The sequence below is a fragment of the Rhinopithecus roxellana genome, chromosome 6 (genome assembly GCF_007565055.1).
Source record: "Rhinopithecus roxellana isolate Shanxi Qingling chromosome 6, ASM756505v1, whole genome shotgun sequence".
Classification (NCBI taxonomy): domain Eukaryota; kingdom Metazoa; phylum Chordata; class Mammalia; order Primates; family Cercopithecidae; genus Rhinopithecus; species Rhinopithecus roxellana.
Window position 1 is genome coordinate 24,067,093 of NC_044554.1, and position 27,727 is coordinate 24,094,819.

At 38.4% G+C, this 27,727-nt stretch overlaps 1 protein-coding gene across 3 annotated transcripts in view; it reads left to right on the plus strand.

Moving 5' to 3' along the window:
• Positions 1–778: 778 nt before the first annotated feature.
• The window catches only part of MDFIC (MyoD family inhibitor domain containing), a 93,399-nt gene continuing 66,450 nt past the window's right edge, over positions 779–27,727 (plus strand). For 2 of the 3 annotated variants that reach the window (XM_030933040.1, XM_010361420.2), the window contains exons 1-3: positions 779–1,393; positions 1,685–1,885; positions 22,264–22,386. In XM_030933040.1, coding sequence (XP_030788900.1) covers positions 1,792–1,885; positions 22,264–22,386 — 217 coding nt within the window. In that variant the 5' untranslated portion in view covers positions 779–1,393; positions 1,685–1,791. The remainder of the gene's footprint in view (positions 1,394–1,684; positions 1,886–22,263; positions 22,387–27,727) is intronic. The other variant, XM_030933039.1, reaches the window with a different exon arrangement.

Consider the following 27,727-nt stretch of genomic DNA (forward strand, 5'->3'; position numbering starts at 1 on the left):
TATGATCATTGAAATCAAGTTAGAGTGCACTGTCTCTTCATAGGTAACAAATCATTGTAAACAATTGGAATCAATTCCAATGCGTTTTCTGAAGAAATGAAATTTCTGGGATATTATTAACGATGCACCTAGAAAGACAATGAATCCAATGTACATTTTCTTCATTTTTGATAACGTTACTGTGATTCCTCGCTTGTCCAAGGAATCGAAGAATGAGTTCGTTCTAGCTTTCTACAAATGAATTCTGCATTTCACTCAAAATGAAATAAAGAGCAAAAGTTATCTGAGTATACCATTGAAGTACTATATATCTGTAAATTACTTTACAAGTGCTATTCTCAGCTTATCAGATTAAGCTACAATCAGAATGTCTCATTTATAAAAGGAAAGTTGATCAGCTTTTTACTTCCGACCACAAGTTTATCTCCCCTCAGATACCACTGATCCAGTGAGGCATTCAGCTTGCCATAGGCCAGGCTGGGGCCAGTACCAGGGCATCCACAAGGGTGCCAATCTTGTTTGCCTGGATTCCTCCAGCGGATTCGTGCAGCTGCAACTGGTTTTACCTGATCAGGAACCCTGTTTGACCGAAGAGTAATTTAGAAGCCAGAGATGAAGTGAGTAAACGTTCAACCCACGGGTCAAGGTTTCAAACACACACTTCGTCTATCCCACCAGGAAAGTTCGATACTGTAATAGTGTTTTCGTTTCTCCTTGTCCACCCTAAAGGTTTTCTTCAGGATATTCCCAAAGCCTCCGTCTGTCTTGGGGCAGGAGTAAGGAGAAAGGATGAGGTGACTTTTTGGACGGGGTGGGGAGACGTCTGGGCAGCCAGGGACCTGCCCATTCACTCCTCTTTCCCAGCCCCGGGAGGGCGCAGCGCCCGGGTGGGGAGCCCGCGCCAGCCCAGGCCGGCTCTGGCCTCCTGACCCAGACAGCGCAGGGCGCTAGGGATCGCTCGGCCGAGCCCGGGTCGCGCCGCCCTCAGCCTCGGGGCCTCCAGCCGAGAGTTCGAGGCCTCCCCGATCCGGATGTGATGAAAAGGAGCAACAGAGGGAGAAGTGTTTCAGGAGTGTAGGAGTGTAGGAGTGGAAGGGGGGAAAGAGAGGCAGAGAGGGGGAAGGCCCCCTTGCAGGGGAGCCGGCTGGAGTGAGCTGGCTGGAAAGAGGGGGCGGAGTGCGCGGAGTCAGAGCCGCCACCGCTGCCGCAGTTGCCGCCACTGCGGCGTCTGGGCTGAGCCGGAGGGAGGCGGGAGGGACGCGCAGGGGCGGCCGCCGCCGTCGTCAGGCCACCGGGGCGAAAATGCGGCCGCTGCCGGAGCCTCGCTAACTTTCCGAGGCGGAAGAGGAGGCGGCGGAGGAAGGGGCTTGGAGCGATTGGGGGGGATGCGGAGGTAGGTGGTCGTCTCCGGGCTGGGAAGAGGAGGGGTTTGATCCTTATCCCCGGGCTTCTCCCAAACCCGATCTCTCTTTCCAGCCCCTCCCCGCTTGGTCCACCTCGGACCCCGGGGACCCCGCAGCTGTCAACTTGCGTTGTAACAGTTTTCCTCGCTAGTTTCAAATCAAAACTTCCCCGGGGTGGAGTTTGAGGGAGGGAAGTGGAGGCGGAGGGAACGTCCCGTAGGGGTGGTGTGCTCTTCTCTAAAAACATTTTTTTAAAAAATTTTTGTACATTTTTTCGCCAGAAGCAGTCAGTTCCCTGCACCCAGCACCTCACAGCCCTTCCTCCGGGCGCCCTGCGGGGCGGCGAGCTAGGCGGCAGCGGCGCGGCGCGGGCTTGGCGGAGCGGCCCATGTCCGGCGCGGGCGAAACCCTCGCTCCCGGGCCCGCGGGGCCGCAGCGCGCGGCCGAGGCGGGCGGCGGCCGGCTGGGCTCCACAGCCCAGGGTGAGTGCGCGCTTGCCAGTGGCAAGCTTCTTTGTCGTTGTTGCCTTTTTCAGTTTGCTCACACGTGTACGGATGGGGGTAGGTGGAGTGCCGTGAGGAGGGGCTCCCACCTCATAGTTGAGAACTTTTGCACAGTTCGCGTTACTCAGGCAAGTTCTTAAGGATCCTTTCCCTAGATCAACAACCGGGTAAGAGGGCGGGATCCGTTGGTCCCTCCACTCCCCCTTCCTTTGGTTGCGAAGAAACAGGATGACAGGATTGCTTCTTTCTTAAGCATATGCATGTTTGGGCCTAAGACTCAATGTGTAGGTTCTGAAGCACTTCTCCTCTAGGTCTCTTCAGCAGGTCCAGGACTGCCCCAGCCCTCTGAACAAGCATGCACTCACTCCGTTTCATCTTTCTGTTTCTTGTTGGCTCCTCTACGACCCAGTTGATAATTCTGTTTTCTGTGACCAATAGCTTTGGAATGGCTTATGCATGTTTTCAGTAACTGGTTTGTTTTGAAATAAACAAGGTTTATAAGAAACACTTTCCAAGAATGAATTAGCTTCTTTGTGTTCTTCCAAAGTGTAAACACACACAGCCTATAAAATACTCTTGCGTCTGGGAAACTTCCATAACAAACTTCTAAACGAGTTGAACTTTTCTTCTCTTGAAGGCAATATACTTCAGGTTTCCATTGGTGACAGAGAGGAAAGTTCTTAAACTTCTAATGCATTTTACTCTAAGGATGGTTTTGAGCTAAATAATTCTGTCACTGATCTATCAGAACTAAGTAATTTTTCCAGTTCTCAAAAACCTACCCTATACCCTTGATTTTAGGCATATCTGATAGCTTTATTTCTCACTTCTAGTACTAATGTAGTGAATCTTAGGGAGACTTTTTTAAGGCAGCAAAATTGGGAAAGGAGTTAACTTTCAAGCCACAATAGGTAAAAGCAGAAAACGTCTGTGGTTAAATTAAAATGTTCTGGTACCCAGGGCTGTTAAACTGAATTATATTTATCATTATTTTTTGCCTCTAAATGAGTGACTCCGTTTTCTAAACAGAGAAAATAAAAATGATTAACTGCAGAAAATCAGAGCACTAGAATGATAAACATATGTTTTCTCAGAAGCAGCCCATGTTCTCCACATTGTATTGTCAGCACAATCATTTTCCTGTCATTAGGCATGCTGTTAGTAGTCATATCGACTCATTGATGGGCTGTTTATGCTCACACTTGAGCTGCTAATCACTATTGTTAAACTAGGCTTATGTCAAAAATCAACATCAAACACCCAAGGAAAATAATTTGATTTGGAAATAGCTAATATCTACAATATCCAACTTTAATAGTTTGCATTTTTAAAATCATCTGGGAGAATGTGCAGTGGTACTTGTATCTGTGCATTAGAATGCTGGATTGTGTCATGTGATCTGACCTTAAGAACCAGAGCATCTAGAATGGCCTGAAGTAGCACATTTGTTGGGTACAACACACATTATCAGTGTAGAAACTCTTGGGTTATATTTTACCTGAAAATTGCCTTAGCTTTAGCAACATAGTTAGACATTTTTAAAAATTATTATTAGTTTAACTTTGATTGAAAACTTTCTTTAAATGGGGATCAATTTAATTTAAACATAAAGTTGATTTTTAAAAAGAGAATCTGCAGAATCTTGTTAAAATACTGTATTTTAAACAGGCGATCTCATAAGGTGTATTTAAAGAAAGAAATTCTTGGAGCAAATGGGTAGAGGAAAGCTTCAAGGGAAGCTTGGTTAGGTTGGTTTTATTGATAAAGACATTTGTGAAGAAGCTTTGCTCGAAGGCCACTCTACTCTTAAGCCCTTTCTCAAGTTCTTTTATCCTCTTGCTTCTGTCCTTGGATTCTTTGTCATCCTTTCTGAAGAACAGCCTAATAATTCTTCAGTAGGATATGGCTGCTTAGTTAATAGAAACCCAATTTTTAAATTCTTTATATTAAAGTCAGTAAGAAAAGTGGAATTTTAAATACAAATTAACAGAAAAAAAATTATTTCAGGAACATGAAGGATATGATCAAGTCTATCTCTGCAAAGTTAAATATACATATATAGGTTAATAATGACATTTACAGGCTCTACATTTATTACTGTACTATATTGTGATGAGCTATCCATACTGTTAACCAAAGGCATGGAACATTACAGTTGAAAGTAATTTTAGGGATTCTCTAATCTGAACTCCACGTCAAGTCTAAAATTCAGTTCTATATCCTTTTAGGTGTTTTGTTAAAAAAACCTGTAGTGCAGCCCATTCTAGTATTAACATTAAGAATTAGAAAGGTTGTCTATATTAAACGCATACTCTCCCTCCTTAAAATTTCTGCCTTTTTGCTGTGGTTCTGCAAGCTTTTCTATTGTTTTGAAAGCATTAAAAAGCATTACAAAACTTTCCCATGTGTTTTGAAAATAGTTACAGAGCAGGGACACAAGCTTACATGCTCCAGGCTGTAAGAAAGAACCAGGATAGATGTCAAACAGTATGGAGCAATGGGGAGTTTAGGGAACTGGAGAGCTCATGGATCAGGAAACAACATTCCTCAGTTTTAGCTAATTGTTGCCAAGTGGGTTAATATCTTCAGATATTTCAAGTGATACTGGAAATCCAGATTTGTATGTATCATCTCTCCATTTTTAAGAATTTGCAACTAATTAAACAAATTTTGTCCAGGCCAAACAAACCACCACAACTGTAGGCTGGATGTGGCCTCTGAGCAGCTGATTGGTGATCTCTCTTACAGAAAATAGAAAGTAAACATGTAATTTAAAGCTATATTCTTATTTGTGACTACCTTGTGAAATATTGATTTACTTTCTCATGCAAAGTACTTGTATACATGTCTTGATAGGTGAAAAGCCATTTGAATTATACTTAATTTTATTTTAAGAGAGAATGGATCTTGTTTATGTGGTCCCTCTAATTGCCATTTGTCCTGTGTTGATTAAGTATTTTAAAATTTGTGTTATAAAACAACATTGAAAATGTAGGTATTTGACCTTTGGTGCAATAGTTACTAGAACTCCTATAATCCAAAGAGCCTTTGAATTAATTGCTTCTTTCATAAGTTTGAGATTTGTAACTAGAGAGATCTTTAGAAATAATTTAATCCAGTCTGCTCATTTTTTAGATAAGGGAAAGGGTGTCCAAAGAATTTAAGTGACTTGCCCAAGGTCTCATATGCAGTCAGTGGCAAGAAATCAGGGTGGAAGCACAAATTATAACATAAATTGTATGCCATTGTGATAAATGCAGTTGAAGTAGAGAGTCAGTTCAACTTTTTTATAGGGCTGGATTCATTGACAACAGGCTTGGGATATCATGAATCACTTGAGCTTGTTCCCATCCCTGTATCTTTCCCCCAACCCCCACCACATTACATTTGCCAAGATGTAGACCGTTGGACTCTGAGTGCTGGAATATACTTTAATGTGATAATGTGTGATTTAATGCACTCTTCTCTCGTGGGAGAGTCCTCTGAGACTATTAGGCGGACTTCTCTTAGCAGGATGCAAAATGCCAGTGAAGTTAATTAAAAATAATCTAAAATAGAAGCTGGGGAGAAAATCAAGTTGAAATTACATAAGAAGAGCTTTGACTTAGAAGCTTAGATGAGTTGTCAGTAGCTTATAGAGGCTAATCAGATTTTCTTTTTGGGAAGCCAGTTTATTTCAGTGTACATAATGTATACTTGTACATATCTGTATTCTCCTATTTTTATCATATTATTTTATCCTTTTGATTAAGGATGGCATTTCACAAAATGTGTCATCTTTGAACAGTTTCTAATCCTGGTTCTCTACTGGGGACAATTTTGTTCTTCAGGAAACATTTGGCGGTATCTGGAGGCATGTTTGATGGTCATAATGGGGGTGCTACTAGCATCTAGTGAGTGGAGGTCAGGGGCACTTCTGAACATTCTGTAATGCATAGGATAGGACAGCCTTTACAAGAAAGAATCAACAGTAATGTTGAGATTGAGAAACCCTGCTATCCTTGAGGCAACTGATGTTTTTGGCTTCATCCCAGACTTATAGAATTAGGATCTCTGGATGTAAGAGCCAAGAATCTGCATTTTAATCAAGCTTCAGGTGCTTCTTAACTCCAGTTGAGAACCATTGTTTTATAGGCTTTAATCTCTGAAAAGATGTGTTATATTGGTAGACTTTTAAAAACAGTCTTTTTTTTTTTTTCTTTTTTTCTTTCTTTTTTTTTTTTTGGAGGGAAAGGCTTCAGAAAGCTTTTTAAAAGTTCACCTTTTGAAGTTCCAAAGTTTAAATTATTATCACTCCATGTAAACTCTCTAATGATCCTCTCCAAGATTTTTATCGTATGCTTCAATTCATCCTCAAAATACTGCTGCATAGTCATCCTCAAAAAAGCTTATTTTTTTCATAATTATATGTACTATAATAAAAATACATTTTGAACATTATAAAAGAAATGCAAAAGTAAAATTTAAAAAGAATAACAGACTAAATAAATAGAATTTTAATATTTATTTTACTATCTCAGCAGATATTCTTGCTATCCTACACTTTGGAGACTCCAACATATGGCAAAACAAGGAAAGAAGTCTCCAGTTTTCGCATGAGTTGTGTTCCATTGTAAATTGGACTTTTGGAACCTGGATTCTACTTTCTCATAGAAACAGAGTGATAAATTATATTTAGTTCCCTAATAAATGTCATAAGATTGTTAGAATTAAGTTTTATTAAATTGTGTCTGCCTATAATAACTCACAGAAAACATACTATTATAAAACTGGCAGCAAATACAAATAACCAAGAATAAAATTAAACTGAATAGAAATTGGTTTAAAACACTTTTTGAATACAGTTGCTTGAGGAAGGACAGGCTTAATCAGAAGAATATAGAAAGACGTAGATTTGAAAGAGGATTTGGGAACATTTTCAATTTAGAAAATGGATCTTTTAACTTATACTTCTAATTTTTTATGTCTAAAGGACCTAATGTACATTCTATGATTTCAGTTATACAAGTGGAGGCCTTATCAGCTGGGCATATTCATTTTCCCTTTGTTAAAAAAAGAACTAAATGAGTAAGAGAAGGATGTAACTGGGAAAAAACTAAAAAGGGAGGAAGGAAGTGGTTAAAGAAGATATATCTGTAAATTTAAGAAAGCATTTGGAGAGGTTGACCTGTTTTAGTTGAGAACTGTGAAAAAAAAAGTTCTAAGGAATAGCATGGTACATGCTGAGCCTGTGGCTGGCATATTAAGGAAATCAGTGCCATAGTAGAGGCACAAAGAAAGTGTGACGGCAGAACCTGGGTGAGAGAAAATGTCTCTAGTAGGGGATTCGGAAAATCCTCAAGAAAAGTTTTGATTTGAGTTGGACCAGGAAGTATAGCATAGTTGTAGGACTCAGCTCTGTGGAGATACCTGGTAGCAAAGAAATCTTGGGGGAGATGATTACAGAATATTGGGTACTTCACCAAGACCATTGTATGGGCTGTATGAAGGGGCACAGAACAAGGTAGGCTAAAGTCAGTTCAGGAGGGCCCTGATTCTCTTGCTGAGGAGCTTGCATATCCCTTCTGTAGGAGTTGGTGACCACTGAATTTTCTTAAGAAGAAAAGGACAGGACTCACTGGTGTTTTTAGGAAAACTGTTCTGGTGACAGTTCATAGAATGATTTTGGAGGAAGAAGCAAGAGTGGAGGCAGTGATTATAATAGGCTGACAAAAGATTAGAGGACTTGGCATTAGCAGGAGTAAAATTGAGGAAATTGATTTAAGAACAATAGCAAAAGTAGGATAGAGCTTTACTTAGCTGTGAGAACCGCTGAGGGAATAGATTTTTACTTATTCATCTTTGAAACTCCTGAGACCAAGCACAGTGTGCACATTTTGATGAACTGATATGATTGGGTAAAAGATATAGATATAGATGTCTATCTATCTATCTATCTATCTATCTATCTATCTATCTATCTATCTGTGTATCTATCTATTTTGAGATGGAGTCTTACCCTGTTGCCCAGGCTGGAGTGTAGTGGTGTGATCTCGGCTCACTGCAACCTCCATCTCCCAGGTTCAAGCGATTCTTCTGCCTCAGCCTCCTGGGTAGCTGGGACTACAGTTGCGTGCCACCACACCTGGCTAATTTGTTGTATTTTTTAGTAGAGATGAGTTTCACTATGTTGGCCAGGTTGGTCTCAAACTCCTGACCTTGTGATCCGCCTGCCGCACAGCCTCCCAAAGTTCTGGATTTCAGGTGTGAGCCACCGTGGCTGGCCGGTGGTTGGGCAAAATATTTTATATGGGAGATGGTGGAGAAGTAGAAATTTAAGGTAATTAATAAGTTTGCTTTGGAGCCTGAGTGGAAACCTAGGAAGAGCTGTTGAGTCTTCTTAGTCACAGGAGCATTGGATATTTGGTGGATACAAAAGATGAAAAGAGTTTTGGTTTGTTTAAGGAGAAACAGGGTGCATGGAAGACTTCTCTTGCTTGGATGGGTGGATTGAGTACATTCACTGTGCACTAATGAGAAGAAAGCCAGAAGATAGAGAGAAATTGAAGAAAGGAAATAGAGGAAGGAGGAAGTGGTGCAGTAGGTATTTGTAAGGGAAAGATAAAAATTCTAGGAAAGAATGGGATGAAGAGACCAGTCTTTGGAAAGTTGGGAATATTCCTCTTTGAGATGGAGGTGGGAGAAAAGGATAGGTGATAATCTAGACAAAATTTGATATCAAAATAAATATTGAGGGCCTATATCCCGGCAAAGTAAATGGCAACAATTTCTGAGAGCAAAGGAGGTTAGGATGAATCAAGAAATCTGAGATGTCTGGAAAAGATTTGGAAGAGGGAAGAATTAAAGAGGTAGTCAATCTGCGGCAAATAAAATGCCTGCTGGGTAACACAAAGAGATTAACTAGGACTGAATGGCATGAATTCTTACTGGAAGTGATCAGCATGGTTGGTTGTCTTTCTCAGCCAAGGAGCATGCAGGAGCTTGGGAAGGGAAACAGATAGAATGGATTTTGCAGTTAGCATACGGTTAGAGGTTGGCAGGGTGGGAGTGATGAGAGGATGACAAGGGATGTGTATCACGCATGTGTGGGAAGAGTGTGTTTATGTTAACTCGTCTTATATTCCAGGCTGGGAAGATAATCCAGAGACCAGAAATGCGATTGACAGACTAAGACCTCTGGCGATAAAAAATTATGGCTGTTGCTTTGTTTGGTCAGTTCACTTACAAGGATTTAACATATATGATTGAGTGACCTTTACAGGGCTATGAGGGAAACTGTGGAATTTTTGGGTGTGTAAAGGCTTTTCCTGTTTCTTTGAACCTCGTTTCCTGGATCTTGTTGAGATGATTTCATGGAAACAAGGCCTAATAACAGTGTACAAGTATTTTACTGGATTATATTTCTATAATAATAAAAGGTTTGGGGATAACAAGGAAACTTCAATTGACACAATCTAAAGTTAGGCCATTTGCAAATACAAAGTTATTTAGAACAACAACACATGAAACAGATAAAAAAATTCAACCAGATTATCTTTCTGAGACAATGTAAGTATTCTTCTGTACAAAGGCAGAGGATAAATCAAGTGGTTTCCATGTTTCTACTTCTCAAAGTATTCGGTTTTTATTAAGAGAATATATTATGTACTGACTAGATTCTAGATTTTGGACAGTTTAACTACAGTGATTCATTAGAGTAGATCAAAGAAAGATGCTGCCGCCCTTCTGTCTTAAACAGTGCTATGTGTATGCACCAGTATTTTGGATACTTGATCTCTCTCCCTCCCTCCCCTTTTCCTCCTCCCTCTCCCTCTCTCTTTGTCTTTCCAGTAACTTTACTGAAGTTACTTAAACTTTTAATATCTTCTTTTTACATTAGCCTACATGTCCTGAAGGAGGAAAGCTTTTTAACCTTAAGTTTTTAAAGTCTAGTTATATTTTATAGATTCTTCTTCTAATCACTTAGGGTTTGCTAAGTAGAAACTATGAGAAGAGTTATTTTAACATGAATTTAATTTCGTTTGTGGTTTTTACTTACAGTCTACTTCTGTTTTCAGATTCACACCCACATGATCTCAAGTGAGATGATTCATATACATGTGCTTTTATGCCCAATTAGTTTCAGGAACAAAGTCTGAAATTAATTTTTATGCTAGCACATGTATTTTGCTATTGAGAGATTTGAATGGGAAAACCCTGCCCACAAATACTTTTCGGTGTGCCTACAAGGTGCTGTGAAGATTAAGAATGTATAGTTTTGTCTGCAAGGAATTTCTCAACAGGATGAGAGAGGATGAGACACAAATGTTTACTAAATTAAATTGCAATCTCTTACTGAAATATCGATTCAAGATTAGAATAACAGCCACGTGACAGATTAATTTATGGCCAGATGCCAACTGACTGGTATCATCTTGGAGCAGGTAAATTTAGAGTTTGAGAGAGGATTTCAGGATGGCGAGAAGGAATCAGTTTTGTCTAATTTGGACTGCTAGTGACCATAGTTAAAGAATACACAGTTTGTAGGGTTTTTTGGTGAGTATTATGCTGGGTTGAGCCTTGAAACTAAGGTACCTTGTGGTCGAGCGGGTGACAGGCTCTCTGAAACTAGGTGGCAGAGTATGAAGGAACCAGCTTCCTCTCTTTACTTTTGCCACTCCGAGGCATTGTCCTCCTACTCTTTTTCATGGCAAATCAGCCTGATCTTTCTGGTGTTTGTAAACGTAGACACTGCTTTTGGGTCTTTATAAACATAGTTCTTATTTCTTTCATTATCCAAGCAAAACATAAGATCTGACGGGTTGTACTATTTACTTCTCATGGGGATACAAGATAAAATTATTAGGCATGAGAAAGTATGGGAGTTTACAACATAAAATATACACAATGTTCAAATAACTATATCAGTTTTTCATCAATATGCAAAATGGATATAATTCGTACATCAGCTAAGGAGTAACATATTTAATCTTGGTGTTAGGAAGTATTTTTGATTGGAGGGTAAAGAGACTGAGGCACTGGTAGTGGGTGTGGAAAAGAAAGTATAGATTTGCAAGAAATTGGGGAATTATTACTAGCAGAATCTGGTAACTGATTATTTTGGAATAGGCGACATAAAAAGAAAATAAAGAGTTGAAGGTGATTCTGTGACTACTATTAACTAAGACACAGGCAACAGTTACGGAAACAGGCAGGAAGAGAAGAAAAGTGTTGATGATTTTTGGGAAATTTTGAGTCTGAGTTGCTAAAGATATATTTATGTAGAGTTAAAACTTCAAATCTGTAGCTCAGGATAGGTGTCAGGGCTAGGATAATGGATCTACAAGTTATCTTCCTGAAGTTTACTGAAACTGTAGAAGTTGATGAGACTGCAAAGATGGTAGAGCCAGAAGAATATAGGTTGTGGTCTTCGAGGAGAATCCAAAGAACTCATTCCTCCACAGCAAGGGTGGGGAGGGCCCAGAAATTGAGAGGCTGAGTTACTGAAGTTTATAAGAAGTTCCTGATTTGGGCCTTTATGAAAATTGAGAGGACACACCTTCTGATTTCAGTTCTATATCTACCATTCTGAAGTCCCAGAAATTAATTTCAATATACTTCAAATTCACTTACAATTATCTTATTTGTGCATTTGCCACTATTTGAAAAACTCTTCTCTGTCATCTATTTATTTATTTCAAGATCAGACTCAAATCATAACGCTGAAATGCTCTTACAGATTAAACAACCCCCTTTGATTCACTTTTGATTTCCACTAGCCTTCATTCTTGTAATAGTGCCAAGTAAGAGTTCATTGCTTAACTAGAGAGCTTGAGACTAAAAGTGTTCTTGATAAAATAACTCTGTGTAACTGAGAGGTAACAGAAAGGTTTTTAAACTGTGGTGCATATGCAAGTTACTATGCTGAAAGACTAAAGATGGGTGTGAATCTTCCATTCCTTCTTTTTTCTTTTGAGATGGAGTGTCACTCTGTCACCCAGGCTGGAGTGCAATGGCGTGATCTTGGCTCACTGCAACCTCCGCCTCCCAGGTTCAAGCAAGTCTCTTGCCTCAGCCTCTTGAGTGGCTGGGATTACAGGCGTGCACCACTGCGCCCAGCTAATTTTTGTATTTTCAGTAGAGACAGGGTTTCACCATGTTAGTCAGGCTGGTCTTGAACTCCTGACCTTGTGATCCTCCCACCTCGGCCTCCCAAAGTGCTGGGATTACAGGCGTGAGCCACTGTGCCCAGCCTCCATTCCTTTTTATAATGGAGTTAATAGACTGCCAGTTAAGGTACCTGCTATAGATATGGTGTCTCTGGATTTTGGCAATCAGACAATTTCTTTCTTTTTTTTTTTTTTTTTTTATTATTCTTTAAGTTCTAGGGTACATGTGCATAACGTGCAGGTTTGTTACATATGTATACTTGTACCATGTTGGTGTGCTGCACCCATCAACTCGTCAGCACCCATCAATTCATCATTTATATCAGGTATAACTCCCAATGCAATCCCTCCCCCCTCCCCCCTCCCCATGATAGGCCCCGGTGTGTGATGTTCCCCTTCCCGAGTCCAAGTGATGTCATCGTTCAGTTCCCACCTATGAGTGAGAACATGCGGTGTTTGGTTTTCTGTTCTTGTGATAGTTTGCTAAGAATGATGGTTTCCAGCTGCACCCATGTCCCTACAAAGGACGCAAACTCATCCTTTTTTATGGCTGCATAGTATTCCATGGTGTATATGTGCCACATTTTCTTAATCCAGTCTGTCACAGATGGACATGATAGTTTTCTAGACAAGATTAAGAAGGCTATTGTGCCTATAAGAGTGATTAGAATGTGATGCCTCTGAAAAACCATTGAATGAACTGGGCATATTTAGCACAGAGAAGACAGAGGAACATAAGATACTTTCTAATATGGCACTGTCAAATGGAGAGAAGATTAGACTTTGTTTTTTTTTTACTTTGTTTGATTTTGCAAAAAGCAAAATACGATGAATCAGTGAAAATTTTAGGGAAGTAGATTTTAGCCAAATGTGAGGATGGTCTGAATAATTAAAATACCAGAAGTGGAGTAAGCTATTTTCTGAGGCCATTTCTCTATCCCTGTAAGTATTCATACCTACAGTCCTTGGCCTATTCTTGAGAATGTTGAATGTCGAATGTTTTCGTCTGAATTTATTTTATCAGGTTGTCAGAGGGGCCTCTGAGAGCCCATTTAACTCCAGATTTCATAAGCCCATGAATGTTTGGCTTTAGTATGAACATATTGTTTGGCTGAGTAAACATAACTGAACCTGTATGTAAGAAGGAAGGAGTTTGCTGTGCCTCACGGTCAATCATCCTAAAAATTTATTCTTAGAGTGACGAAAAGTAAGTTTAGATGTAAAAGGTGCAAGAGACTAAGATGACTGAGATGTGTCCTGGGTCCTCATATCAGATTGCTGTTATCCAAGGGATTCTTTTCTTTTCTTTTTTTTTTTCTCAGAGGGAGTCTCCCTCCGTCGCCCAGGCTGGAGTGCAGTGGCGCGATCTCCACTCACTGCAACCTCCGCCTTCCGGGTTCAAGCCATTCTCCGGCCTCAGCCTCTCAAGTAGCTGGGTCTACAGGCGCCCGCAACCACGCCCGGCTATTTTTTTTTTTTTGTATTTTTAGTAGAGACGGGGTTTCACTATGTTAGCCAGGGATGGTCGCCTTTTCCTGACCTCGTGATCCACCCGCCTCGGCGTCCTAAAGTGCTGGGATTACAGGCGTGAGTCAGCGCGCCCGGTCCCAAGCGCTTATTTTCTTGAGTGGAAAGCACACAATTCTTCCTTCTCCCTTCATGAATTTAGAGCACTGATTTATTGAGATGTATGTTAAATGATTGCTGCACTTTGTACCTATTTCTTTGCATATTTATACTCAATTGGATTTTCATATAATTTTGTAATTTGTTTTCCAATTTTGTTTGTACATATTCCATTCCTTTTACCTACCCCAAACCTATAAAGTGATTGAGTCAGTATAATTTGCCCACCATTCTTTTGGGTCTAAATATACCATATGCTTCCAAATACATAAGAAGCCCTTCAAAGGAATATATTTTAGATCTTGCTCAGAAGTCTTCTTATTTTTCAAAATACTGATAACAATGAATTAATTAAATTACGTTGATTTAAGCATTTGACTTACTCAACAAACATTTATAGTGTATAATTATATAACTTCCTTGTGTTTGCAAAGTCTTGAAATTTATGCATATGTTCATTCACTCATCTGTTTAAATGCTTTGGTTATCTTAACGTGTATTTTCGGACAATGCGATTTTAATCCATTTTAGAATGTTAGGCAAAGCAGGTTGGTTTTGCAATGTTCCTTAAAGGTCATTAAGCTTGAGGGCTTTTTTTTTTGGATCAGTGAAGAAGTAAAATTCCAGAGCCGGAGGTCTTCCTGAAAGCTGCCTTATCTTTGGTTTTTTAAAGGTTACAGTTGGGAAACATTTGCAGAATTTCCACATTATTCTGAACTGCGGGGAAAATACAGACCTAGTTTTTTTTTTTTGGTTACTTTTCCCAGAGATTTTAGTCTCAGATTACTTGAAATTTCATGAACTAGAATACGTATCAATCATCTGTAATAATGCTGGCATTTTAATGGAAGAGTAAATATGAAATTGTTTAAAGCAAGTTTGTTATAGATAAGGGAGGTATGAATATAGATTGCATATCAGCAATAACTATATATAATATGCAGATTACAAATGCTCTGTCATAGATTATCATCAAATATTTAATGGAAGTGTATGAGAGCTAACATGCAAAAGTCTCAAAATTTAAACACAAAGAGAGCTAGTTATACTCCTTTTTATAAGAATAGAAGTATATTTTACCCTGATTAAGTTTTATGAGGTTTTATAAAGATTCCTGCCAAGGAACATAATTTATATTAGTCTTTCTTGAAGTAAGCAAATAAAGTATGGATAACAAGTAGAAAATGTATTTTTCTTTTTTGTTTTTGTTTTTTTGGTTTGTGAGTTTACACACACTTCTGCCTGGTTCAGTAGAATATTTGAGGTGGCTTATAGGAATATTTTTAAAAAGCATTAAAACAGAATAACGGTAAATATAAGTAGACTAGGAAACCTAAGCCTGGGGAAATCAGAATGTATAGGTATAGGCTGTGGGGTCAAACACAGTTATTCAATTTTGTATGTAGATGTGCACTCAAAAGAAAACTTTTGGAGGATATACTTTTCATTGTCTATAAGGAAAAAAATAACATACAGCTACTCAAAGGAAACAATACTTTTCCTTGTATTCAGTCTGGAAACATACTTATTGTCTGGTTTTTCATATAGAGATTACTGAATGGATACTGCCCTTACCAGCCTCCTTATGATTTATTTATAGCATGTTTTAAAAAGGTGCTTATTGCAATAACACTTAATGGAATAACAATAGCCAGTGTGAATGAGCTCTTATTCTATATCAGACACTGTGCTTTCCTGGCTTGATTTCATTTATTTCCACATCCACCTTACGAGATAGAGACTGTTTTTATTCCCATTTAAAGATGAAGAAACTGACAAAGATTAACTTGTCCAGGATCCACATCATTAGTGGTGGACGCAGGCACCCTGATTTTAGATCCTTTGCTTTTAGTTGCTTCTCTAGTGCAGAGTAAAATTAGGAGAGAGTCCTTCTGTCCCAGAGACACTAATGAGAATCCTTTTTTTCATCAGGAAGGCTTCAAGTATTTGGACTTTTCAGTGGCAATATTGCCCCCATTTTTTTGAAAACTGTGGCATGTACAGAAATTTGAAGCAACATTCTCAGGTTTTTCTGTTACTATAATATTATTTGTTAAAAGCATTCAGTTATGGAGATAATATTATTGCTTGATTATAAATTGTTGGAAAAATATCCCTCTTCAATAGTTTGAACAATTGTCTTATAGAAAAGGTAAAGCTTACTATTCCTACCTACAAAGGGCAGAACTAAGAATAGTTATAAATGACTTAATAGCAGATTTATGTTAAAAAAAAAAAAAGAATAACTTGTCAATGCACCAATCTGACCAAGAATACAAGGTGTCCCCTTGTGAAGTAGCAATCACTGAAATTTTGGAGAAGGGCTGAATATTACGGTAGACATTTCTACATTGAGTGGGATATGAAACTAGCTGAGCTGCAGATCTTTTCCAACTCTGGATTTTATCTTCCTGTTTCCAACTGAATATCTATCTCTGAGACTCTGTTTTCTCATCAGTAAAACTGGGCTAAGTTTTTCTCTTTATTACACTGTTGATGGTTCTGAAGATCAAATAAATATTATATATTGAAGTCCTTTGAAAACTGTTAGTACTGTAATTCCAAACATTGATTATTCTTTCAACAAAGAAAACATTTTTATTTTTTGAAACTTATGTAACAAACACATACTAGTTGAGTGGCTGTTATGTGGCATATATCATATTTTATATGTTGTTTTCTAATTTATTTTTAATGTTCTTAGATTTTTCTCTCTTGCTAATCACCATCTTATTATTTTATCCTCCAACTGTTGTAGACAAGTAAAACTACCAAGTTTTAAATTTAGATAATGCAAACTAGGTAAAGTGTTATAGAATTTTAAATTAAACGGAAATTCTATTTACCTGAATATTTTTCGTTCTCCTTCAACAGGAAGAATTGAGATTGGAGAAGATTGTTTCTTACCATTCATGCCCCTCTTTAGAAACAGGAAGATAAAGGGTATTGATTCTGTAAGATAGTCATTTCTGAGTAGGACATATTGTATTTAAATTGATCATTTGGAACCCTTACTTTTTCCATTTACTCTCACTCAATTCATGTTCGTCACTTTCTTTGAGAATTAATTCAAATCCAATGCCCTACAATGGCTTTTCTATGATTTCCTTGACTCCATTTTAAACACTCTTCTGCATGTGTATGAGCTTTTGGCTCTATTGTTTAGCTCTTGTGCAGAATCAGATTTGCAGAATTTTAGAGCCAGAAAGGCCTCTGCGTTCATCCAGTTTAACGCTCTAATTTCCTAATGAAGAGGATGAAGACAATGAGTCCCAGTCACACAGCTGGTCAGCCTTTGAGCCAGAATTATGTTGGAGCAGTTGTCACTACCTTCTGTTTTGCAGTTGCTTGATTGTTTATGTGTGTGTGTTTGGTCTCCCCAGTGAGAGTATTTGTTGCCAGGGAACTAGCCTTTTTCCTCATCCAGAGAAAAGTAGTTCTTCGTCACTTGTTTGTCCAGAGTAGACATACTAGGATGCTCAGGAGCTAACCTTTGGAAGTAGATGCCAGTGGTGTTCAACTATCCTTTGATCTAGTACTATTTTTAATGCATCTTCAATTTTTATTTTGAAATCTAAAACATATTTCTTTTATCCCATTATTAGTAGAATTGATTAGCATGATATATAATTCAGATTTCGCGTTCTTTTTTATTTTTTGAGATGGTGTTTCGGTCTTGTTGCCCAGGCTGGAGTGCAGTGGCATGATCTTGGCTCACTGCAACCTCTGTCTTCTTGGATTCAAGCGATTCTCCTGCCTCAGCCCCCAAGTAGCTGAGATTACAGGAATGCGCCACCATGCCCAGCTAATTTTTTGTATTTAGTGGAGACGGGGTTTTACCATGTTGGTCAGGCTAGTCTCGAACTCCTGACCTCAGGTGATCCACCTGCCTCAGCCTCCCAAAATGCTGGGATTATAGGCGTGAGCCACCGTGCCCAGCCAGATTTTGTATTCTTAATAGTTATCCTTACATGGAGACAGAAATAAATACCTCTATAGTAATTCAATGATTAGATACAAATCTATTTTCTAGTACTTAGAATACTGTGACAAGGGGATGAGTATCAAAGTCTGTATCTCAATATTTGATATACCTAAGTTTTTTTTGATATAAATAGTTGTGTAGTACAAGATAAGAGTTGACTTAGAATAGTGCCCCTCAAGCCGGGCCATATATCATGACGACATCACTCCCCCAGCCCCACACACACCTGAGTTGAAATCTCTTAGGTTGGGCCTGTGCATGTTTATGTTTCAAGAGCTGTACAGTGGTTCTAACCCCAAGCCAAAGTAAAGGACCATTGGCTTAGAAGGACAGCATTGTTGAGATAATGAAGGCCCCCTTTTAAGAGAAAATTGCTACTTTGGGTGGGGGAGATGTCTGCCTGTTGGACATGTAAATAGAAATCTTGTAGAAAGGTACAGACTGATTTCATACGTGACCAAAATCACCTGACTACCTATGGGTTATCTTTCAGGCCTACCTGCTAGTTGAGTTGCAACTACAAACCTCCATTATACAGAGTGAAATTTATTAAACCAGGGCTGAGTTCTCTGTTTCTCATTTCAGAAATAACACAAAAAATCTACTTTGATAATAGAAATTGGTTACTAGAAACTTCCATTTTGTTATTGTAATGAGTAGTGGCTGACTCAACCAATTGAAAGCTTTAGTAAGGTTGGTTTCATGTTTGGATATCATGGTCCCCATCTTACAATTATCTATCAATAAATCCTGCTCTCTCTTCAGAGCATTTCTTCAGTGTTATATGTAACTGCCCACCATTTATGAGACTGCCATATGGGTAGCTCATTGAAATGAGTAAATAGTAAGAATATATTAATAAAATGACATGCATACATTTGAAAGTCACAGAACAGTCAAGTGGTCACAGAAGTTTAGTTTATACAAGTGGACAATTGGCAACAGTCAATTTAAATTATTTTTATTGGGAACCTTTTTTTGAATCTTGCTTTGGGCTGAGTGCTGCAGATCACAGCAAAACCCTGAGACCAGCTTTTGAGCCAAGACATTTAGTTTTCAAGAGAAGCAAAGTTGAATAGACTGAGAATAGTGAATTAATAGTAACTGCATATTATTTACTGAATATAATCAGACAGAGAATGACAGTTTTTTTCTTTTTTGACCTGAGATGGACACTGGGAATCACCTAATTCTAGAATTTCACAGATAAGGAGACTTTTAAAAAAATGTGATAAATTGTCCATTAATAACAGTTTAGAGCAGGAAGAACTTTATTTTTTACCTAGAGTGGGTTATACAGTTGTACATCTATGTGTATACGGACCACATGGCATTTTCATTTATTCAATGGAGAGTTGAGAGGGTCTGTGTTTAGCACTCGAATATTGGACATGATTCAAATATGAGTTAAGTGTGTCTAGAGGCTTTATTCATACCTATTTTCTTTTAGTCAGCAATGCTTCATAATGCCTTGGTTTCATGAATTAATTTTAATGGAATTAAACTTGAACAGCTCAAAATTATATAATTAATTTCATTCAGCTTCAATTAAAGTTACTAATTGAATCAAGCCTACTAGCATGACACCTGGCGGCAGTCAGCTACATAACAATGGCAGCAAGTATTTAGGACTCTGCTGATGAGCTAGTTCATATCTACTAGTGAGTTTCCATGAAAAATCTCTTTTATTGATAATCTCAGAATGTCCTTGAGTTGACTGTAGCAGTGGAAAGATTTCTGGAGTTGTTTAAAAAAGTAAAGATTTTAATTGAAACTAACATATCTCATGAAGATTACATTTCTCTATGATAATGCTGAGTAAATGTTACATAAATCTAGAACATATTGGTTTAGTATATTTTCAATTTATATTTTACTGCTATTTGAATATGGTTTTGTTTATAAAAATCCTTGGAATTTAAGACCCCATTTGCTTCAGAGACCTTAGCCTCTGGACTTGGTCCCAAGTGGGTGTCCATCTATTTTTATGTGTTGAAATTTGTTTCATGGCAGAACTTTTTAATTGTTGTGAAATCCCCATGGTACATGAAAAATTTTTGCATGTGCAGAAATTTTTTCCTTCCCCTGGAAATGTTAACACGGTTGACTAACAACTTCTGTTTGAATCTCTTTCCTTTCTTTGCTTCCATGGCTTAACATCATGCAGTTTTTCTTCTCTAACTCCTTCCTAATTGTACGGACTCTTCTTGGTACTTGGTACTCTTCTTGATATTTCTTAATATATTCGCTCTTTTAGTGAGCTCATTAATTTGAATGGCTTTGGAAATCAAGTTTAGAAAGATGACTATTTCTAGCTATAACCTTTTTTCTGACTTGCAAATTCAAATGTCCAATACTTAATTCATTCACTACACTGTAAACTCCAAGAAGGCCTGGGCAGCATTTCATAATTCATTGTATCCTCATCAACTAGCACAATGCCTAAACATCTACTATGCAAAAATATATATTACTAAAAGAATAAATTGGTCTCCTGATTTTTAGGCTTTCCCAGTCAAATCCAGACTGAGAACTTGGTCATATCCAGCCCCACCTTCCTTGATTATCTCTACAAACCTCTAGTTAATTTCTCACATTTACTCTCTATTCTGTCTTGTTATCCAGTTAATTATACTCTTATCAACTTCAATATGGGCTTTGCGAAGTCTCTCTTTTAGTTTCCCTTACTGTATTCTCCCTCTTAGATATATCCATACTCCAATGGAATCATCTGAGTTCAACCTCTTCTCCCTCAGTTGAAATAGAATCTTTGATTTTGGTACCCAGGAACATGTTAAGCGGCCTGGCGCAGTGCCTCACGTCTGTAATCCCAGCACTTTGGGAGGCCGAGAAGGGCAGATCACGAGCCAGGAGATCGAGACCATCCTGGCTAACATGGTGAAACCCCGTCTCTACTAAAAATACAAAAAAATTAGCCGGGCATGGTGGCAGGCACCTGTAGTCCCAGCTGCTGGCGAGGCTGAGGCAGGAGAATGGCGTGAACCCGGCAGGCGGAGCCTGGGCGACAGAGGGAGACTCTGTTTCAAAACAAACAAACAAACAAACAAACAAACAAACGGGAGACTCTGTTTCAAAACAAACAGACAAACAACAAAAACAAAACAAAACAAAACAAAAAACTAGCCAAGTGAATTAAAGTGCATCCAGAACTGAGAATCACAAGTGTGCACAAGTTTATTAATCTTCCTAAGGCGTGGCTCTGATAAGGCATTTCATAAAGGTTCAGTGGCTAGTTTGACTTATTTTTCTTGCTTTTGAATTTCATCCACATTTCTCACCTTAGCATTATAAAATCCACACAATGTCTCTAATCAAACCTTCACAGCCTTCTCTCCTAATTTTCTACTCATAGTCGTTCACAGTCCAGAGTTGGAACCTTTACCCAAACGTCTGCTTTTGGAGTTTGCCTGTGCTGTTCTTCTACCTTTCTCCCATCTGGACTTTTGGAAATCCAACTAATCTTGTAAAGACCATCCAACATGTACCTTTTTCTCAGTGCTTTTCTTGATCTCTGAATCCTGATGAGTATTTTTGCTTCCTTTGAACCTCTTTGGTGATCTGGACCTCTCATAGCATGCATTTTACCTTATTGCCAGTTTGCTTTTGGCTTGACTTATGCTTCCCAAAGACTTTACGTTTCCGTACATGTTGGTTTTCTCCCTGAGAACCCATAAACCCACCTGCGATTCTCTCCTCCTAAACACCCCCTTCTCGGAGGATGCATTACACAGTCCTTGACTTTTTCTTCACTTTCTTTTGTTGTTGTTGTTGTTTTTTTTTTTTTTTTTTTTTTTTTTTTTTTTTTTTTTTGAGACGGAGTCTGGCTCTGTCACCCAGGCTGGAGTGCAGTGGCCGGATCTCAGCTCACTGCAGTCGCCGCCTCCCGGGTTTACGCCATTCTCCTGCCTCAGCCTCCTGAGTAGCTGGGACTACAGGCGCCTGCCACCTCGCCCGGCTAGTGTTTTGTATTTTTAGTAGAGACGGGGTTTCACCGTGTTAGCCAGGATGGTCTCGATCTGCTGACCTCGTGATCCGCCGTCTCGGCCTCCCAAAGTGCTGAGATTACAGGCTTGAGCCACCGCGCCCGGCCTTTCTTCACTTTCTAGAGAGAGAATGCTGTAGTTGCTTTCTATACCTCCTCACTACTGAGTCTCTCCTCATTCAGCTGCGGGCTGACTTTTCATCTCTACCACTCATCAGAGCTTCTTCTCTTTCACTCCTTTCCCTGCTGATCAGCCCTCTACATGCATGGACTCACTCACTTTCATCCTTCCTGTAACGTTTCCACATTTCTCTATCATGGCACATCACTTGCTGTATTAAAATTACTTGTTTACTGTAAACTTAACAGATTATTTTTACCATGAACATCTCTGATTCTTTAATGTCAGGCTGATAGTAGGTGCTCAGTAAATACCTGTTACTGAGTCAATAACATAGGCAGCAGTCAATAGAGATAGACCTGTTCTATATCCTTACATTATGGCAGACTTGGAAGCATTTAGAAAAATGTATATACTAAAAAAAGAGAAAAATATATAAATTCAATTATATTAAATGTATCTTTTTTAATTCAGGAAAATGTGATAAAGACAATACTGAGAAAGATATAACTCAAGCTACCAATAGCCACTTCACACATGGAGAGATGCAAGACCAGTCCATTTGGGGAAATTCTTCAGATGGTGAACTCATCAGAAGTAAGTATTTTTAGAAAAAACTTTGAGTGATTTTGGGATACGACTATGATAATATATTCTTCGTTAATTGTCCCAGATAATTCTGCTACAAATTCGTAAATCAACAGAGTTTATCTAAAAGTGGTTGCATTCATATTTTAAATTGCAGAGCTAAAGCTAGGTTATACATAATGCTGTCAGTGTTGTCTTTCCTCAGAAAGGAAGAATTGACCCGTAAATGTTGGACTCTATTCTCAGAGAGATTTAGTCAAAATTCAGTTCCTTTTTGAGTAGCAACTAAGTGGAAGTCAAACAACTCTAAGTATATGCGGATGGAGAAACTAACAAGAGAAAGATGGTGGAGCTAAAAGATTAATGCTACTGTGGTCTCTCTTCTCCTAGCTAACTGACTCTAAATTTTTTTTTTTGATTAATATTTTATCACTGTTGGTTAAAAATTTTTTGTGATATTCTTCTTCCTAAAATTGCATACAAAAGCTTTGGTCTATTTTCATGTTACTCTTTGAATGCCCTGCAATACCATGTCTTTTGGGTGCTGATCAGAATGCTGATCCAATGTGAGGTTCTGCTCTCGAGCTCCTGGAGCTGACGTTCTGGTCACTAAGTTCCCCTAGGTGTGTTCAAGGTGAATTTGCCATACAATGAATTATTGGACATAGCAAACACGTAGGTGTAAATATTGCTGCTAGGCCACACCTGGAAGAGCACAGAGAGTAAATCTTTTGATATTTCCCCTTTAGAGTAACCAAACTACCATGTTCCCTTCTCAGGTTTTCAGAGTGGGTAGAGGAGAATTTACTTCTGGGATCAAATGTTTATTTTATTTTTAAAACTTATTTCTTCAGTTTAAATAATTTCATACTATTGACCCTTTACTGTCTTCTACATTACACTTACTTTGAAACTTAGAACATTTCTTTCCTCTCTAGAATGCCTGTCTCTAACTGAAAACTAAACAAAAAATTAGAAAAAAAGAAGGAAGAGTCCAACTTAGGAGAAAATAAACAACAACAATAAAAACACTATTGAAGGAAATTTCCAGGTTTCTAACAAAAACTCTAAAAATGAGTATGTTTTATGTTAATTTTAGGACCATTTGGTTTTTATACACTTTGGTCTTGGAGAAGGGAGTAGGAAGGAAGGAAATGAGACTCAGAAATTAGTGAGGAGGAAGATTTATATAGCTTTATCCAAGGAATCAAATAAACATTATTTCAAGTAAAAATTTATCTCAAAAACATATATTGATTAGCTTTTATCTAATATTGACTCTGCTATTGTGAGACACATGATTTTGTGGAATAACTGGCCTATTTTATCTCTGATTTCCTAGCAATCAGAGTTAGTGAGCACTAGAAGAAGTTCTAGAGACAATTTTACCTCTATCTGTTGGGAAACAAAATGGTTTTCTCACTTTGTTTTTTCAGTTGTAACAATTTTAAGTTTGTGTTTCATTTAATTTGTTTATTTCCTTTATCTCTTTTCCTAGGGCCCACATTAGGAAAATGTGAGTAAGATTTCTTAGAACAACAACAATAAAAAATATAAACACTAGGGCGGGCACAGTGGCTCACGCCTGTAATCCCAGCACTTTGGGAGTCCAAGGCGGGTGGATCACGAGGTCAGGAGATCGAGACCTTCCTGGTGAACACTGTGAAACCCCATCTCTACTAAAAATACAAAAAAATTAACTGGGCGTGGTGGTGGGCGCCTGTGGTCTCAGCTACTCGGGAGGTTGAGGCAGGAGAATAGTATGAACCCCGGCGGGGGCGGAGTTTGCTGTGAGCCAAGATCGCAACACTGCACTCCAGCCTGGGCAACAGAGCAAACTCTGTCTCAAAAAAAAAAAAAAAAAAAAAAAAACAGTATTAAATAAGAATATGGAGAGTCATGCTAATGTGTTAAATGTGTTTATATTATTTGGTTAAGCTCATATTAGTCATGGAATCCGTACCATTAAAAAGAATTAATTAAAATGATTTACTCTATGGTTTAATTGGTTAAGTGGGTATCAAATCAAATATATTGTAAATTGCATGAGTTTCTTTATTGAGATAATGATGTACCCTGTCCCATGGGACTTTGGAACATTAGGAAACAACTGTCTAGTTTCTTACTAATATTCACTGAAGGAATGAAGCGATACAGAAATTTAAGCCCCCCTCTGAAAGGGCTGCTGGGAAAACTGACAGATGAATGGATATACAAAAAATACCGGCCAAAGATAGCAATGCCACTCCTGCCTGAAACATAAGCTGGCAAGCATTTCCAAATATTGGTGGGTGAAATCTGACTCTGAATTTTGATTATAAATTTCAAAAACTCAATTTTTGTTATTTTCCCAGTCATGCTTTTCTAGACAAAGTCTACTTTGTTGGATCAACAGAAAAAAATTGATATCTGGATTTGCAGAAGTGGAACATTTTATATCATCTTTAAAACTGACTCAATTCTGGATAGCATTTGAAAGTTTTGTATTGTGGTAGCTTCTGCTATTCCAACTCCTTTGATACTAAACTCTCAGAACTGCCTGACTTTCCTTCTTTGGCCTTCCTCACAGAGTCACTGGCCATCTCTGTGTAATTTAATGTCTGTCTGTCTGAACTCTGAAGTTAGAAAGATGTGTATTTTCCTCTTGCTTAAACATCTCGCACATTTTGGGGGCCCAGAAACTCTTTTGTAATAACAATAGGCCCTGGAAAAGGAGACTCTGGCTCAGAGCTTCATGGGAGGAGGGGAACATCTGTGTTGAGTCAGGCCCGGGCTGGCTCCCGTTCCAGGAGTCCTGTGTGGCTCTCTGAGCACCGTGGAAGAGGCAGACAGCTGGCTCTCACGGAATTGATGTTAGTGTTCCCACTGTAGTGTGAGTTTGGCTGAATAGAGGGATCATCAGAAAAATGAGGCTGGCTGGGTGTGGGAACATTTTCAAATGCACAACCCACACATTTTCCAAGCTTCCATGGGGCAGCTCAGCTTGCATACCCAAGAAGTGAAGGAGAGAGACGCGGTCGAATGTGACTTCTTTTTCTTTACTCTTGAAAGTGGTGGGGGCTTGGCAGCTCGTGTCTCCGTTGTGCCGGGTGGCTGCTGCCGTCTTTGCGGGACACTCAAGGCATAATTTATAGGGGACTGTTAGCTGTCAGTGTAATAAGGCTGTTTTTACTTTGCTGAGAATAACTGAGCTCTGGAAAGTCAAGGGAGTGGCTGCTTTGGAAATTGTATTCTAATTAAAGGGTGTATTCTCAGGCCTCATAAGGGATATTCAAGCTGAGAATAATTTCCAGATTATTCTGTGAACTTTAACCCTGACCTTAGCAGACTACCTGCTTGAAATCATACTTGGTTCATGCTCTACACAGAAGTTTGTACTTAGTCTGCTTTCCCTGGTCCACCTAGAAAACATTGCAGGTGGCAGGCCTGCGGTACTATGGTTTTTCAGGGTATGGATTTCAGATTGGTTGCCCTTGAATTGCTAACTTATTACAGAGAACACATTATGGAAGTAATAAATAAAAGGAGGAAACTCATGTGGAATCAAACATTTTGAATAAATAGGCCCCACACTATCTGGTCAGAGAATGCACATTTTGGTTCTCTTTCTTATGAAATTTAAATTTAAAAAGACAATTCCAGCCACTTAAATTTGTTTAAAAATTTCTGAACCAAATTAGTAAAGAATTAAAAACAATAAAGGTTTTATGAAAAAAAAGTTTATAATTGGATATTCTTTTTTTTTTTTATTTTATGACTTTTTATCCTTTTTACAGTTCAAAAGACTTTTATATTCTCAGAACATATTTTGGTGTATAATTTAATTTCTGAAAGGTGGCTTAAATTTTTGGAATTTTTAAGAGCACCAACTAAGCCTTTGGCTTTTCCCCTCAGATTAGGATGTATGGTATCGTATATAATTTGAAGCTATGCCTTGTTTTAATTATCACTATTCCTCTGACTTAGTAAAATAAATGTTACAGTGAAGCTACACCATCAATTAATATTAATTTTTCTGCTTAACCCATAATATGCATAAACTGATAACAGGCAATAGGCAACATTTCATGTTTTAATTAGATAGGAAAAGGAACAGAAGCAACAGAAGCAACATTTCGATCTCAGTCTTTGGGGGGATTTCTAAGGTAGGAAGAAGTGTGTGTGTGTATGTGTGTGTGTGTGTGTGTGTGTTACTGTGCTTACACTCAGGCATGTGTAATATTTTCCTTTAATTTAGGTCAAATTCTACTATTCTAATTATTTCCAATAGAGAGCTTACATTTTTCTTTGTTCCTCTTTATGAAGTGCCTCAGGTCTCTATCTCAGGTTTTTCTAGGTCTTTCTGAAAATTCTTATTAGTTAACTTTATCCTTGGACATTGCTTTTACATAAACGTCTCCTAATTCTAAATGTCATTACTTAACTCCAGAAATTTTCCTTAGCTTCTCTTCTGAAATAAATTTCCCATTAAATTAAACTATTTTGTTCAGCTAATTCTCTCCTTTGTGATTTTATAGAATTCCCATGATCTGAAGCAAAGTTAGAATGCTCTACTTAAATGGTAATCCCCATTCTATTTAACCCATTTATTCATTTTGAAGAGTTTTTGGCTCTCATAATAGTAAGCACTTAATTGGCAGTAGAATGCAAGCTCGTCTCCATCTCACAGTTGCTCACCCTTATGGAGCTGCTGTATCATGCCTTTTCACTCATCCTGCTACTTGAAACCTTTCTCTTGGCATCATCTGCATTTCCTCTCCACATCAACAGGCTCTGTTATTAGGAGCTCTATTATTTCTTTTCCTAGCCTTTGCCAACTTAATGCGGATCACCCTTTAATGCATACCATTTAATCACTTTAGGGAATGCCTCCTTTATGTAAAATACTGAAAGAAAAGCAGATACTCAGGTGTTCTATTTATATACTTAGAGCATTTTTACTTTGTTGGTAAGGAAAGAGCATTGAGAGGTTTGTATTAAGTTTATTTGACAGCTCTCCTTTGAAGGCACATTTCAGTAAGTGTTAATTTGGATTTCTTTAGAATTCACTTTATATGGAAAAGGCCATCAACCAGCCCCTAGATAACTATGACCTAGTTAAGACTGGAAGATCCAGCTATCGTATTATGTTTCTTGGGTAATCTAGGAGTTTTTCCCTAATATTTCATGCTCATTCATTTTTGGGAGCACATGTTGGAAGCAAGTAATTCTGACTTTTGCCTTGCTCGATGTCTTTTCCTCCTCCATTTGGCTCTCAGAAAAATTCTCTGTTTGTTCAATATGTTGGGCAAACAGTTATGTGACTGTAGTACACATGCTTTGATTATTGTTTTAGAGGAGGATGTTTATG